This window comes from Nuphar pumila, chromosome 3, assembly GCF_984573655.1.
Source record: "Nuphar pumila chromosome 3, dmNupPumi1.hap1.1, whole genome shotgun sequence".
In the NCBI taxonomy this organism is placed as follows: Eukaryota; Viridiplantae; Streptophyta; class Magnoliopsida; order Nymphaeales; family Nymphaeaceae; genus Nuphar; species Nuphar pumila.
Genome location: NC_143251.1, coordinates 142,673,001 through 142,687,089, shown reverse-complemented (window position 1 = coordinate 142,687,089; position 14,089 = coordinate 142,673,001). Strand labels below are relative to the sequence as shown.

The window sequence follows — 14,089 nt, the reverse complement described above, 5'->3', positions numbered from 1 at the left end:
TTGTGGATGGATATGGATCCGATATCGGATCCATATCCAATCCATATTCCACATTCTAATACCCTCCCTCAAGTTGTGCATGGGGTTGAACCATATGCAACTTGTTCTTCAGATACCAGAAGCGATGACTTGTAAGACCTTTTGTAAACATATCGGCAACTTGGTCTTCTAAAGGCACATAAACTGGTTCAATCTCTTTGTCGGCTATCTTTTGTCTGATGAAATGTTGATCGATTTCAATATGTTTAGTCCGACTGTGATGAACAGGATTGAATGCAATTTGTATAGACTTCTATTATCACACATAAGTGTCGAATTTGAGATATCCTCTCCCATCTCTGTAAGAAGATGCCTAATCCAGGTCACTTCTGCTGTGGTAGCTGCCATAGATCTATACTCTGCCTCTGTGCTAGATCTTGCCACAACCTTCTGTTTTCTGCTACTCCATGAGACAAGATTTCTCCCAATGAAAACACGGTATCCTGAAACAGACCTTCTCTCATCTGGATCCCCTGCCCAGTCTGCATCTGTATAGGCAAGTATGTCACGTTTTGGTGATTTCCATGAAGACTGAGTGTATGTGAGTCCATCACCCACCGTTCCTTTGAGATAGCGAAGGATACGTTTGACAGCATCCATGTGACCAGTCTTTGGTTCATGCATGAATTGAGATACTTGATTGACAAAATACACAATGTCTGGTCTAGTGAAGGTAAGGTATTGTAACATACCTACTAAACTCCGATACTTGACTGCACCAGGATATAACTCACCATCACAAATACTGAGCCTTTGGTTAACAACACTGGGTGTGGGTAGAGGTTTACAATCTGTCATTCCTGCTTTAGCCAGAAGATCAAGAGTGTATTTATGTTGAGTTAATGACATTTTATCACCTTGTCTATCTACCTCTACTCCAAGAAAATATCTCAGCTCCCCAAGGTCTTTCATTTTGAACCGCATACTCAATAGAACTTTAATTCGCTAAATGTGGTCTGGAGCATTACCAGTGATAACAATATCATCAACATATATGAGTAAGAAAACCACAGTGGTATCGTTCCTATATATGAACAGAGAATGATCAAGTTGGGAACGAAAGAAACCATGTTTATGGATTTCTAAGGAAAAACTTTCAAACCATGACCTAGAAGCTTGCTTCAATCCATACAAAGCTCTGGTTAACTTGCATACATATTCTTTTGGGCTTCCCTCTGCATAACCTTGAGGTTGCTCCATATAGACTTCTTCCTTTAAGTCCCCATGAAGGAATGCATTCTTAACATCAAGCTGACTGAGGATCCACCCATGTTCAATTGCCAGGCCAAGTATAATGCGAATAGTTCCCATTCTCACCACTGGGCTGAATGTCTCATCATAATCCTGACCATATTCTTGAGTGAAACCCTTGGCCACAAGACGCGCCTTGTACCGTTCAATGCTACCATCCGGTTTATATTTAATTTTATAAACCCATTTGGAACCAACAACATTTTTATCTGGAGGACGGCCAACTATCTCCCATGTTCGACATTCATGAAGTGCCTCGATCTCCTCATTCATCGCTTCAATCCATTTGTTGGATTGGATAGCTTGATGAAAACCAAGTGGTTCATCGTGTTTTTCAATCTGGGATAGAAAGATCTGAAAGTCCATAGAAAAGTTGTCATAACTAACCCACTTTTCAATAGGATGCCTTATCCTGCCTGATCTTCTTGGTGCTTCTCTGTCATTAGACAATGCAATGTGTTCTTCAGTAGGTACATTTGTTTGCTCTTTAGATCTCCTGGTATACACATTTCCTTTGTATCTTAGACACTCTGCTTGTGATGCATCATCTGAAACTGTCTCACCATGTATGCTTTCAGGAGGCAGAATAGTATGCTCAGCAGCATGTGAAATAAGTTCAGCGCTAAGCCATGGATCATACCAATTAGCAACTGAACCAGTAGGTTCACGATTGACACCTGTTTCTTTTCCCAGAAAATTATTTTAATCAAAAACAACATTTCTGGAAATTCTGATCTTCTTATTGGCAGGATCATAGCATCTGTAACCCTTGTGTTCATCTGCATAACCTACAAATTGGCATATAGAGGCTTTGTCTTGGAATTTAGTTCTCATGGATTTGTCAATATGAACATAACATGTGCATCAAAAAACTCGTAACTCATTATAATCAGGATGTGCACCAAAGAGAACATAATAGGGAGATTGATTTTCAAGAATAGGCATGGGAAGGCGGTTTATCACATGAGTGGCAGTGTGAAAGGCTTCAGACCAAAGACTAATGGGTAAGTTACTCCCATGCATCATACTCATTGCACTTTCTACAATATGTCTGTGTTTACGTTCAGCGATTCCATTTTGTTGTGGTGTGTACGGGCAAGAAACTCTACGATGCATCCCATTATCTTGGAGAAAATCTAAAAATTCTTTAGAGGAATACTCACCACCCCCATCACATTGGAGAATTTGGATATTTTGAGAGAATTGATTTTTAACATAGGCATGAAAGTGACGGAAAATGGAAAAAACCTCTGATTTGTATTTCATAAAGAATATCCAGGTAAAACGAGAGAAGCTGTCAATAAAGGATACATAATATTTACTTCCAGAAGAGGAAGGATTAGGAGCTGGGCCCCAAACATCTGAACATATTATCTCAAAAGGGATAGAAGCTCTTTTATTTATTTGATGAAAGGGAAGTACATGACTTTTGCAGACCTGACAACTGGGACATATTTTATTTCTCAATAAAGATGAAACAAACTCCGAAAGAAGACCATTGGACACTAACTTTTCAATAAAGACTTGACTACAATGACCAAGACGAGAATGCCAGAGATCTGACTTATTACATTTGGATGTACTTAGGACACTTTTGAGGACGAGATCAGACTGGGGCTTCAGGACACTGGAGGCTGGATCTTCATTAAAGACATACATGTCTCCACGTCGCTCTCCTTTAGCGAACATCTCCTTCGTTTGAAGATCCTTGACAAAGACAGAAGTAGAAGTAAATTCCACAGAAGAATTGGTAGAATCAACAAGCTTGGAAACAAATACAATATTTTTCTTTATATTTGGTGCATGAACAACATCAAATAAAGGAATGGATGACTTAGACAAAGGAATGACGACATTGCCTATGTTCGAAATAGGGTGGTGAGTCCCATCTCCGGTTACAATATTAGATTTTCTAAAATAGGGAGTCATAGTAGAGAACTTACCTGCATTACCGGTGACATGGGTTGCTGCCCCAGAGTCAACATACCATATTCCATCATCATTTTGCTTCAGATTCAAGTTGGCCATAGCAGATAGAAGGAGATCCTTAGCATCCTCACTGACTCGGAACGTACCTGCAATTCCTGATGCACCAACATTTCTAGTGTTTTGCATTCTATTCCGATTTTGTGGGTTGAACCAGTAGTTGGCCTTGATATGACCTCGCTTGTTGCACTGGTAGCATGTGGGAACATTCTTTGAAAAATTGGCATTAGAATTTGGTGTAGGTAGTATCCCACGTCCACCCTGAATTGGATTTCCCTTGCCTCTGCCACGCCCTCCCCGTGTACGATCAGCAAACATCTCTGTGACAAGAATCTCATGCGTAGATGATTGCCCTGCTGAAGCATCAGATATGCTTTTCAAAGACATCTCGTATTGGAAGAGTTTAGCACGTAATTCCTCAAAACTGGGCAACGAAGGCAAGCATAATAAAGAAGTGACAAGTACATGATACTCTGATCCCAGGGCATTCAGTGTTTGTTGCACCTTTTCTTTATCGGACACTGGATATCCAACAAGGGCTAATTGATCTGTGATGCTTTTGACTTGATTTAAAAATTCAATAATGGTCATGGCTCCCTTCTTTAAAAGCTGAAATTCACGCTTGAGAAATAGCACCTTAGCCTCTGATATCTGAGAGTAGGTTTGAGCTAAAGTTTCCCACAATACTTTAGATGTGCAATCATCAGGGATAGAAACCAAAACTTCTTGCGACAGTGTGGAAGTGATATATGCGACGAGAGCCTGATCACGTTTCATCAAAGCAGTAAATACAGGATTGCGGATGGTGCTTGACATTGCTCCATCTTCTTTTTCTTCGGTGGTGACAAATTCCGGAGGTATTTGAGTGGAGCCATCCAAGTGACCTGAAAGATATTGACTGCGAATAAAAGGGGTAATCTGCCTTTTCCAAGTCAGATAGTTATTTGTATTCAGTTTTTCCGAAACCAGTTGCCCCAGGAAGTTGGAGGAAAGACTAGAACTGCCTGAAGAATCCATTTGTAGGCTTATGACAGGAATGTGGCTGAAAACAAAGAATAGAGTGACGCAGCTTATGACAGAAATAGGTACCAGAAGAAACGAATTCAGCCTTCTTGTGTAAACTGTGAATAAATGAAGAAGAAGAAGTAACCAACTATGAAGGAATGAAGAAGAAGGGACCTGCAGTGACTGTGTGAATTAAGAAAAAGAAGTGCATTATTGATTTCAAAAAATATCCCAAAATCCTTTTGGACCGAAGCGGTTCTAACTTCAACATATCTCATCAATAGAATACCCCTATCGTAAAATACTATGTTGATGATATGATCATCACTGGGAATGACAAAAAGGGAGTAAATGATGTTAAGTCTATGCTAAAAGATACCTTTGATATGTCTGACCTTGGTTATTTGCGATATTTTTTAGGAATTGAAGTGGCTTATTCTGAACGTGGATACATCTTATCTCAAATGAAGTTAGTTGCTGAAATTTGTACCAAATCAGGAATATCTGATGAAAAGAAAGTTGAGACTCCCGAAGTTATCAATGCGAAACTAAGACTTGAAGATGGGGTTCTTCTTGAAGATCCAACTCCCTACCGTCAATTAATTGGATCCCTCACCTATCTATCCATCACCCGTCCTGACATAGCTCATGCGGTTCATGCAGTGAGCCAGTTTCAGCACGCACCTACCACGGTTCATATGGCGGCCGTGATGAGAATTGTGCGATATATCAAAAATACCATCTCCAAGGGACTCTTCTTATCCTCTTCCTCATCTCTTGAATTGACTGCTTTTACTGATGCTGACTGGGGAGGAAATCCCAATGATCGTATCTCAATTACGGGTCTTTGTATTTTTTTAGGTGAATCTCTCATCTCGTGGAGATGCAAGAAGCAACAGAAGGTCTCCTTATCATCTACTGAAGCTGAGTATCGGGCTATGGCGATGACAACTATGAAAATCGTATGGCTTAGAAGTCTCCTTGCTGACATGGGCGTCCTCATTTCCACTCCTACCAAGCTCTGCTGTGATAACAAAAGTGCGATATACATTGCCAACAATCACACCTTTCATGAGCGGACAAAGCATATCGAGATGGATTGCCATTATGTTCGAGACGAATATCTCAGAGGGACTATCTCATTACCATATGTTACCTCAGAATATCAGCTAGCTGACTTCTTCACCAAAGCGCTTCCAACTCCACGATTTATGTTCCTCCTTAGCAAACTTTCGGTCTTCTCCCCGTAAAGTTTGAGGGGGCGTGTTAAAATATATATATATATATACTTATATATATACATTCGTATATATATAAGTATATATATACATATATGTATATATATACATATTGCTTTTAGTAAAATACCCGATAGGGGTATTCTTGTAAAACTGCAAATGTACTTTTTATATTTTTGTTTTTTGTTTTTCCTTTTTTTTCCTTTTTTTCTTTTTCTTTTTTGCTTTTTGTTTGAACCACAAGGGGCCCCACTCTTGTAGTCGTTGGGGCCCCAACGGTCAGATTTCTGACCGTTGGGAGCTCCCAACGACTACAAGGGAGCCCCCTTGTGGTCCCTTCTTGTGCTCTCCTCCTCTATAAATAGAGGAGGTGTTCCCCTCTTAAATGTATGGGTTATATACCCCTCTCTTCCTTTCTTCAATAATATCCAACTTATGACTTTAAGTCATTTCCATATTTGAGAGTTTTGTGTGTGCACATTCGGTGTTTGTGTTCTTGGCTCTAGTGATCACTCTTAAAGAGTGACACTTGCTCTATTGGTGCTTCCGCCTCTTTTCATTACAGGAGCCCCTCCAATGGTCTATGACCGTTGGAAGGTCCAACGTTCATATGTGGGCCCACTTACATGAGAAAAAAGAAAAAGAAAAAAAGAAAAGAAAAAGGAAAAAAGAAAAATAAAAAGAAAGAAAAAATATTATATACAAGAATGCGTGAAAGTGTAAAAGGACACTTTTACCCCTAGAGTATATATATATATATCTATTTTCACATATATATATGTCTCTCTATATATGTAAATAGATATATACATATACTATAATTTAACAATTGAGTTTTTTATTTTACTGAGTGGGATGGATTGGACAGAAATTCTTTAGAATATACGATTGTTGTCTTTGCATAGGGAATTGGTGGTTAGAAATAAAGTGATGAATCAAGCTTCTGATTATGGAACGCTGATATGCACCTGGCATCCCAACATGCAGACTGGTGAACTATTCAGACTAGTTGAGTGATGAGGATGTTATATATATATATATATATATATATATATATATATATATATATATATATATATATATATATATATATATATATATATATATATGTGTGTGTGTGTGTGTGTGTGTGTGTGTGTGTGTGTTTATTCTTTTGTACTAGGTCATGCCCTCTAGGGGCATTTTTGTACTTTTACATGGTGTAATAGGTCCTGCCCATTAAGGACATTTTGTATTTTTTTCTTTTTGTTTTTCTTAATTTTATTTTTTATATTTTGTCCCTTTGTAGCTGTTGGGACTAGACCAACTAGCCGTTGGACTAGCCTAACGGCTAGTTGGTCTAGCCCAGAGTTACCGGAAGCGCCTAGGCAAAAGGGGAAGCGTGCTTCGAAAGCGCGAAACGTCGCGCTTCCGAAGCGTGAGGGGAAGCGTCCCCCTTTTTTGGGAAGCGCGCTTCCCTTTTATGGGAAGCGCGTTTCCCCCACGCTTCCCCCTCACTTCGCCATTTTTTCATTTTTTCCGCTTCCCCCTCGCTTCCGGTTCGCTTCCTAGGTCGCTTTCGAGACGGTTCAGATTTTTCTTCTATGTGGTCCCATGCTTCCCCGCTTCCTAAATTTTTGAAAGTGCCTCGCTTCCCGCTCCCGCTTCCCATATCGCTTCTCGCTCCCGCTTCCTCGACTGGTAACTCTTGGTCTAGCCCTTGTCTATTTAAATGGGATCTCTCCCATTGTGTTGTATGTGCTTCTCTTGAGCATTATTGAGATTCTAGCCTAACGGCTAGTTGGTCTAGCCCTTGTCTATTTAGATGGGATCTCTTCCATGTGTTGTGTGTGCTTCTCTTGAGCATTATTGAGATTAATAAAAATATATATTTTTATGTTGTGTGTTAAGCCCATTAGTGGCTTGTGTGTGCTCTTGAGTGTTATTTCTAGCCCTTAGTGGCTTATGTGCATGTCCCTTAGTGGACTTGTGTATGTGCACTTCCTTTCCTTGTTTCATTACAGTGGATGTGATTTATTATGCCAAATAATGGGGCTTCTGAATTCTCATAGGGTCCAACATTGTTCAATGTAGATGGTCAGGGCATTACAAGATCAAGGAATTAAAACTGGCATAATCACCAATGGCCACCCAAAGGTTCATCCTTCTATCTAATTTTTTAACTCAATCATTTATGATGTGAAGTATCCATGGATGATGTAAAAAGTGGAAAACAAAAAGGTGTGCATTTGTGATTTACGTTCAATGTTTTTTCTATAGGTCCAGCGAGATAAGCTTGGAGCTGCTGAAGCCTCAAAACTATTTGACGTTATTCTTGTTGGTGGAGGTATGCAAGTGCCTTTGTTTCTCGAAAGATGCTAGAGAGAGATGCTAATAATTTTTTTGTACTTGATAGAGGAAACACATGAGAAACCACACAAGAGTATTTTCCTAAAGGCATGTGAACTCATTGGAAGCAAACCTGAGGAGTCTATCATGGTGGGAGACAACCTGAAAACTGATATTCAGGTATTATTGTCAGACATTTGTATTTATTATATATGTAATAAGTATGTATCATAACTTTATCTGTGCTTAGCATGTATTGTCACGGACAACACAGAGTACTTGTTGAATGCTTGCTAAAGCACACACACAAAAAAACTTTTTCCTTTATATAATGTCAGCCGCATTCAACTGATTAAAATGACCAAACACTCAAAAGTTGTGGCAATTTTAAAAAATGTGAAGTTGCTTTTTGGAGTAAAAACTAGCTTTTATTTTTCAATCTAAAATTATTAAAGCAGTTTTATATACATTTTGAAAAGTGTATTTGACTTTTTGTTTTCCTCCAAAATAAAAAAAGCTAATGTAATTGTAAAACTGATTTTTATATTTTCAAGATTGCTACCATTCTTGAGGGTGTTTGCTATTTCTGCATAATAAAATACCATGTTGGTACCTTGTATTTTTAGGTGTCCCTATGTACTTAATAAATCTTATGAGAGGTGGAATACTAATCAACTTTTTGTTTGTACTTTTGGAACCTAGGGAATTTCTTAAAATGAGACCTGTACTTTTGCAAGTTTCTTATGGAAAGCAGTCCAACATTCCAATGCAACACCTATTACTTCAATAGTTGTTAGGATGATAGAAAGACTGGTTAACTTATCAAGGAAAATGATTGCAGGATTACAGAATCTTGTTGGAAAATTATTCCCAGGATATTCTTCTACAACCTATAAATTTCAAAGTTTTTCAAAAAACTTGCACACATGATGTTTGCATTTGACTCTTCAAGCAATTTTGGGAATGGTTATGCCACTGCTTGCTTGCCAATGTGTACTCAAACTCCACTGATCTTTGATGCCTCAAATAATCATTTCAATTCATTTGGTTGTGTTACTTTTACTGTAGGGAGCAAGGAATGCTGCTTTCTTGGCTGCTGTATGGGTGAACGTTCATGGGCTTGCTGATATACCAGAGTCTGTTGCAAGACCTGACCATATAATTAGCAGCATCATAGAGCTTCCACAAGTCCTTTCGTTGATCCAGTGATCACATTGTAACATTATGTCAAGATTTTCTGATCATGTCCTCTTTGGGAGAATGAACTTGTGCATTCATATTCTATTGTTTGCAGGATGGCGCGAGCGCGATTTGTTTCTTATTTGTGAAACTGGAATTGGACTTCTCTAATTTTTAACCGTCTCCAATAATTCCATTTGTTGCATTTAACCACATTGCATTTCAAGTGTTCATTTCTCAGTCTAAGGCTGGTTAAAGACGTCTAACATGCCGAGCTTGGGCTGTTCTAACTTGTCTTGTTTAGATTCATTCCTAGCTTGAGCTCAGTCCTGAGCTTGTGACAAGGTGAAATGAGGCCAAACTGGACAAACTAAGCTTGAGCTGACTTGAAAAAAAAGGGTTATTCCCTAGTTATGTTGCAACAATGAGAATCAGATCTCAGACCACCTATTGGTCGCACATTAGAGGGCCTCTGGTTGGTAAAACCCTTGAAGACCTCTCTGCCTACAGGGGCGTACACCCAGCTTTAACCTTGTGGCAAGGGATGCCTTTGGTGGGTTTTATAACCATGGTTTGTCTAGTGTCAAGTGACAAACAATGGTTGCCCCTAACCATCAAGGCAAAGCTCTTGTGGGTCTTTTTTCATATTGGTATGTGACATTTTGTTTTTTTAAGGCAAGCTGGGGCAGTTATACAATGATACCATTGTGATTGAACTTGGAACGTCCCAACACAAGGTGACATCCACTAGCTGCTCTTATGAGACAAGCAAGCCTCTATACCTGAAAATTGCATCTAGTTTGAATTTAAAAAATGATGCCTATATAACTGTCACTAAATGGTGTAGAGGATTTCAATGCACTTCATGATGATCTTCAAGACTTAAACCATTATTTATTTAAACAACAAACTTAAGAATTAAAAAATGCATATCAAAATACAAATAAATAATTTTATTCATAATGAATATTAAAAAAAATATAAAATAAAATTTCATTCAAGCTTCAATACACTCAAAAAAAAAAAATAGATAACCCTAATATCATCCATCATTTTTTTAACTTTTTACACATACCCACCCCCTTTATTTATAGAGGAGAAAAGAAGGAAGAAGTAAAGAAAAGGAAGAGACGACGTTCTCTCAATAGGCAACAAGAAGAAACCTCCTAGCTATTAGAATTTTTAGCGTTTGTTTGACTTAGTTCTTAATATATATATATATATATATATATATATGTATATATATATACAAAATGATACATTTAATGTTAACAATAACTTATAACTTATCTTTCATCTGCCCTTTTTTTAAGGAGATTTAAAAGATGACATCTTTATCTAAAAAACCTGAAAAGCAGTGATTGTAGGCAGATTGATAACTTGTCGTGAGGGTAAAGCTTTCTTTGGTCATGTAACGTACGAAAGTGGAAACCAAACTTTGAAAATCTTGTTATGTGACGATGGTAGTTGACATTCTTTCAGTTTTTATTGCACATTTTTTTTATATGAGAAGAAACCCTAGCTGAAGTGAAGGAAAACCCTGGGTAGGGGCCCACGACTACCGTGCCGCCTTAGGTGGCCCAATTTTATTCCACATTTTATTACACATTTTTTTTTCTTATCAGATGATGAGTAGTAGGTCATTAGTTGCAAGTAGGGGTGGCAATCGTGTCGGGTTGGCGGGTCAGCATACCTCAACCTGAACCCAACCCGTTTATTAAACGGGTCGGCTGTGGCAAACACGAACCCGGCCCGTTTAATAAACGGGTAACCAGACACAACCCGCCAACCCATTTAATAAATGGGTTGGGTCGGGTAAACGGGTTCTCAGGTTTGCGGGTCAGGTTGGTGGGTCGGATTGGCGGGTTAACCCACCCGCCTAACCCGTTTATTAAACGGGTCAGCCGGGTTGGCGGGTTGGCATACCCCTAACACGAACCCGACCCGTTTAATAAACGGGTTAGGCGGGTCGACCCGTTTATTAAATGGGTTCATTTTTTCCAAACCCGAACCCGCCTAAGAGGCGGGTTGGCGGGTCGTGTCAGGTTTTGCCACCCCTAGTTGCAAGCAAAACAAGGAGGAATATAAAGAAAAAAATAACGTCCTCATGATTCTAAAACATACGTTTATATTTGCTGCAAAGTCAATGGGTTATTATGCTTATCGAACGAAAAAGCCGAAGGGTTGCGTGAGAGAGTGATAGAAAGGGGTTTGTGTTAATATATAATTGAGAAAAGACCAGTACTGTCATATATTTATATAACCACATTACTGTGCATTCAAATCTTGCCACTGAAGAGTCACATGACTCTTGCTGATGTGGCAAGGAAGGTGTGACGTGTCAGAAGGTGGCTGGCTTTTGGGGGCACCGGCACGTGACACATGGAAATAGCATTGATTAATTTTGGGTAGTGACTAAAAATCTAATATGGCCTAAAATGAATCAGTTATAGTTTTTAGAATTAACATAGATCAAAATGGAGGTTTAGGGTAAAGGGTATCCTAATCTTGCTTAAGACTGCACACAACTGTTTAGGGACTTGTTTTTCAAATTCAACAACAAAATCAGGAGTCTTTTCCTTTTTCTTTTTGTGAAAATTTGCCTTAACTAAAGATGTTTCAACAAAGTTCCTGCAAATCTATGACATCTAAAAAATACATGATCTTAAACTCAGAGATTCCTTTTGAGGTGTTTGTTAAATATACCATGTGGGTAACCTTAGAAGCATTTTGGTTAAGCTTGTTATATAAACATACACACTGGTGTGCACAAAGATGAATAGTAGATCTTAATTTGGATTGAAACCAGAGTTGGCAATTGGGGAAGCTGGAGTGGAAAGCGATTCGAAAAGCAAAAGCGCAAAGCATGACACTTTTAACTTAGAAGTGAATCAAGAATCATTTCGAAAGCGACCTAAGAAGGAAAGGGAAAGCAAAAAAAGAGAAAAAATAAAATAAAAATATAAAAAAATGAAAAAAGGGAAAAGTGAGGGGGAAGCGAGCAAGCGAGCTTTCCCTAAATGAAAAGTGCACTTTTTTATTTTTTGGCACTTTTCAAGCACGTTTCGTAAGTACCACATTTCGCACTTCTAAAATGCACTTCGAGTAAGCGTAGGAAGCGAGGCGAAAGTGAAAAAAGAGAAAAAAAGCGAGGAGAAAGCATGCTTTTTTTAAATTGAAAAGCGCGCTTTCCATGCCTTGTGGTGCTTCTCAAATTTTTTTGTGCTTTTCAAGAAGTTTTGAAAGTGCCACGTTTCGCGTTTCCAAAACACACCTCAGGGAAGCACGCTTCTCTATGTCCTATGGCACTTCTGGTAACTCTAATTGCAACATGATATAGATTAAATGGTAGTGGGTTTGGATCTAGATTGGATTTTTGTAAATAACTTTGGGTCCTGCATAAAAGGTGCAAAACAAGGCTTTCACTAGTGAAAAAAAGAAACAATTTGGATTTGATATGGATTGGAACATAACTCCATTACAAAACATTGATCAAAATATGATTCCAACGGGATCCAATCAGACAAATCTGAAATTTCGTCAAGTGCTCAGATGGATCCTATTTGTGGATCTGTCTTGGAGAGAAAGGCATCGGATCTAGAACCGAGAATTGATCCAACCGGAATTTTACCACCCTAGAGCCAACACACCAAGACCAATTCTCAGGCCTGATTGAGATGCTATGTTTGAAAACATGCACAGTAGGCCACGCTAGATGAGAATTGTAGCCCTCCATAGTCATTACACCTCAAGAGTCTGCTTACATCAATTGACTATGTTTATCTAATGGATCCAAAGTAGCCATGGACCCGTAACTTGTGCAATTTGAAGCATTTATGCTAAGTCGCTTATTAGGGTGCATCTAGATTCCAGGATTTCAGTAGAATTGCAATCATTTACTACCAAGTTCTTTGTTGCTGGAAAATGACCAAATGATATGGTGGAACTTGGTTCCAATTCCACTATTTGGGAGACTTGGATTGGAGATGCACTGCGGTTTTCCCACCACCCACTGCTCTTTGGGAACAGTGCATTGTGGTTTCCTTGAAACCCTATGTTGTCTGAGAGTAATGATATTGCTAAAGCCATAGTTGGTAAACCAGGCTGGTCAACCCGGATCGGATCCCAATTGGGTCATCGATTCAGGACGTCGATCTACATGCTTTTTATGTATTTTTTTTCATGCATTTTATGATTTTAATGCATAATTCCCATAAAAGAATACTTGTTATAAAGAATTATATGTTTTTAAATCATAAATATTAACAATTATGTATAGTTGAATACTTATATAGCTTAGTCATTGATGTCATGTGCTAGATTATACAATATCAATTTTGATTTTTTTTTATATCTTAACACTAAAAAATGCATAGTCCTAACTCGTGCGAATTATCCAGTCAACCCTCTGACTCGCAAGTTACGAGTTGGACAACTATGGCTAAAGCACTGTGTTGGGATGGAGAGCAGCTCAGGTGATCGCCAAGGAAAGTGATTTGACATCCTCACCATCCACAAATTGTATAAAGACCATGGGGTCCTTGTGTCCGAGTTACCAAGTAGATCCACTGACTTGCGAGTCAAGGATTGGGCAATCCGACTCTGAGTCACGAGTTTGCTATGGCTAAAGCATTGTGTTGGGATGGAGAGCAGATCAGGTGATCTGCCAAATCACTTTAAGGAAAGTGATTGGGAATCCTCACCATCCACAAATTGTATAAAGACCATGGGGTCCTCTGGGATGAAACAATGAATGGTGGAGATATGAAATCACTTTCTTAAAGTGATTTGATGGATCACCTGATCTGCTCTCGTTGGGATGGGTTTGGCAACCCCAATACCACATTTTCATAGTGCATGTAAGTAACACAAGTGCCTTACATATGACGGAACAATTAACAACTCCACTGGTTATAAAACTTCCAATATTATTGAGTCTTCAATTCAGGGGAAATAGTGTATATATATATATATATATATATATATATATATATATATATATATATATATATATATATATATATATATAACAAACTCATATTAAGGCCAAGCGGGAGCTAATA

General features: G+C 38.5%; 1 protein-coding gene across 1 annotated transcript in view; it reads left to right on the top strand.

Annotated features, from left to right (window-relative positions):
* The window catches only part of LOC149844188 (uncharacterized), a 28,157-nt gene extending 18,918 nt beyond the window's left edge, over positions 1-9,239 (top strand). The window contains exons 4-7 of the mRNA XM_090000387.1: positions 7,593-7,655; positions 7,779-7,845; positions 7,915-8,027; positions 8,916-9,239. Coding sequence (XP_089856513.1) covers positions 7,593-7,655; positions 7,779-7,845; positions 7,915-8,027; positions 8,916-9,056 — 384 coding nt within the window. The 3' untranslated portion in view covers positions 9,057-9,239. The remainder of the gene's footprint in view (positions 1-7,592; positions 7,656-7,778; positions 7,846-7,914; positions 8,028-8,915) is intronic.
* Positions 9,240-14,089: the final 4,850 nt, after the last annotated feature.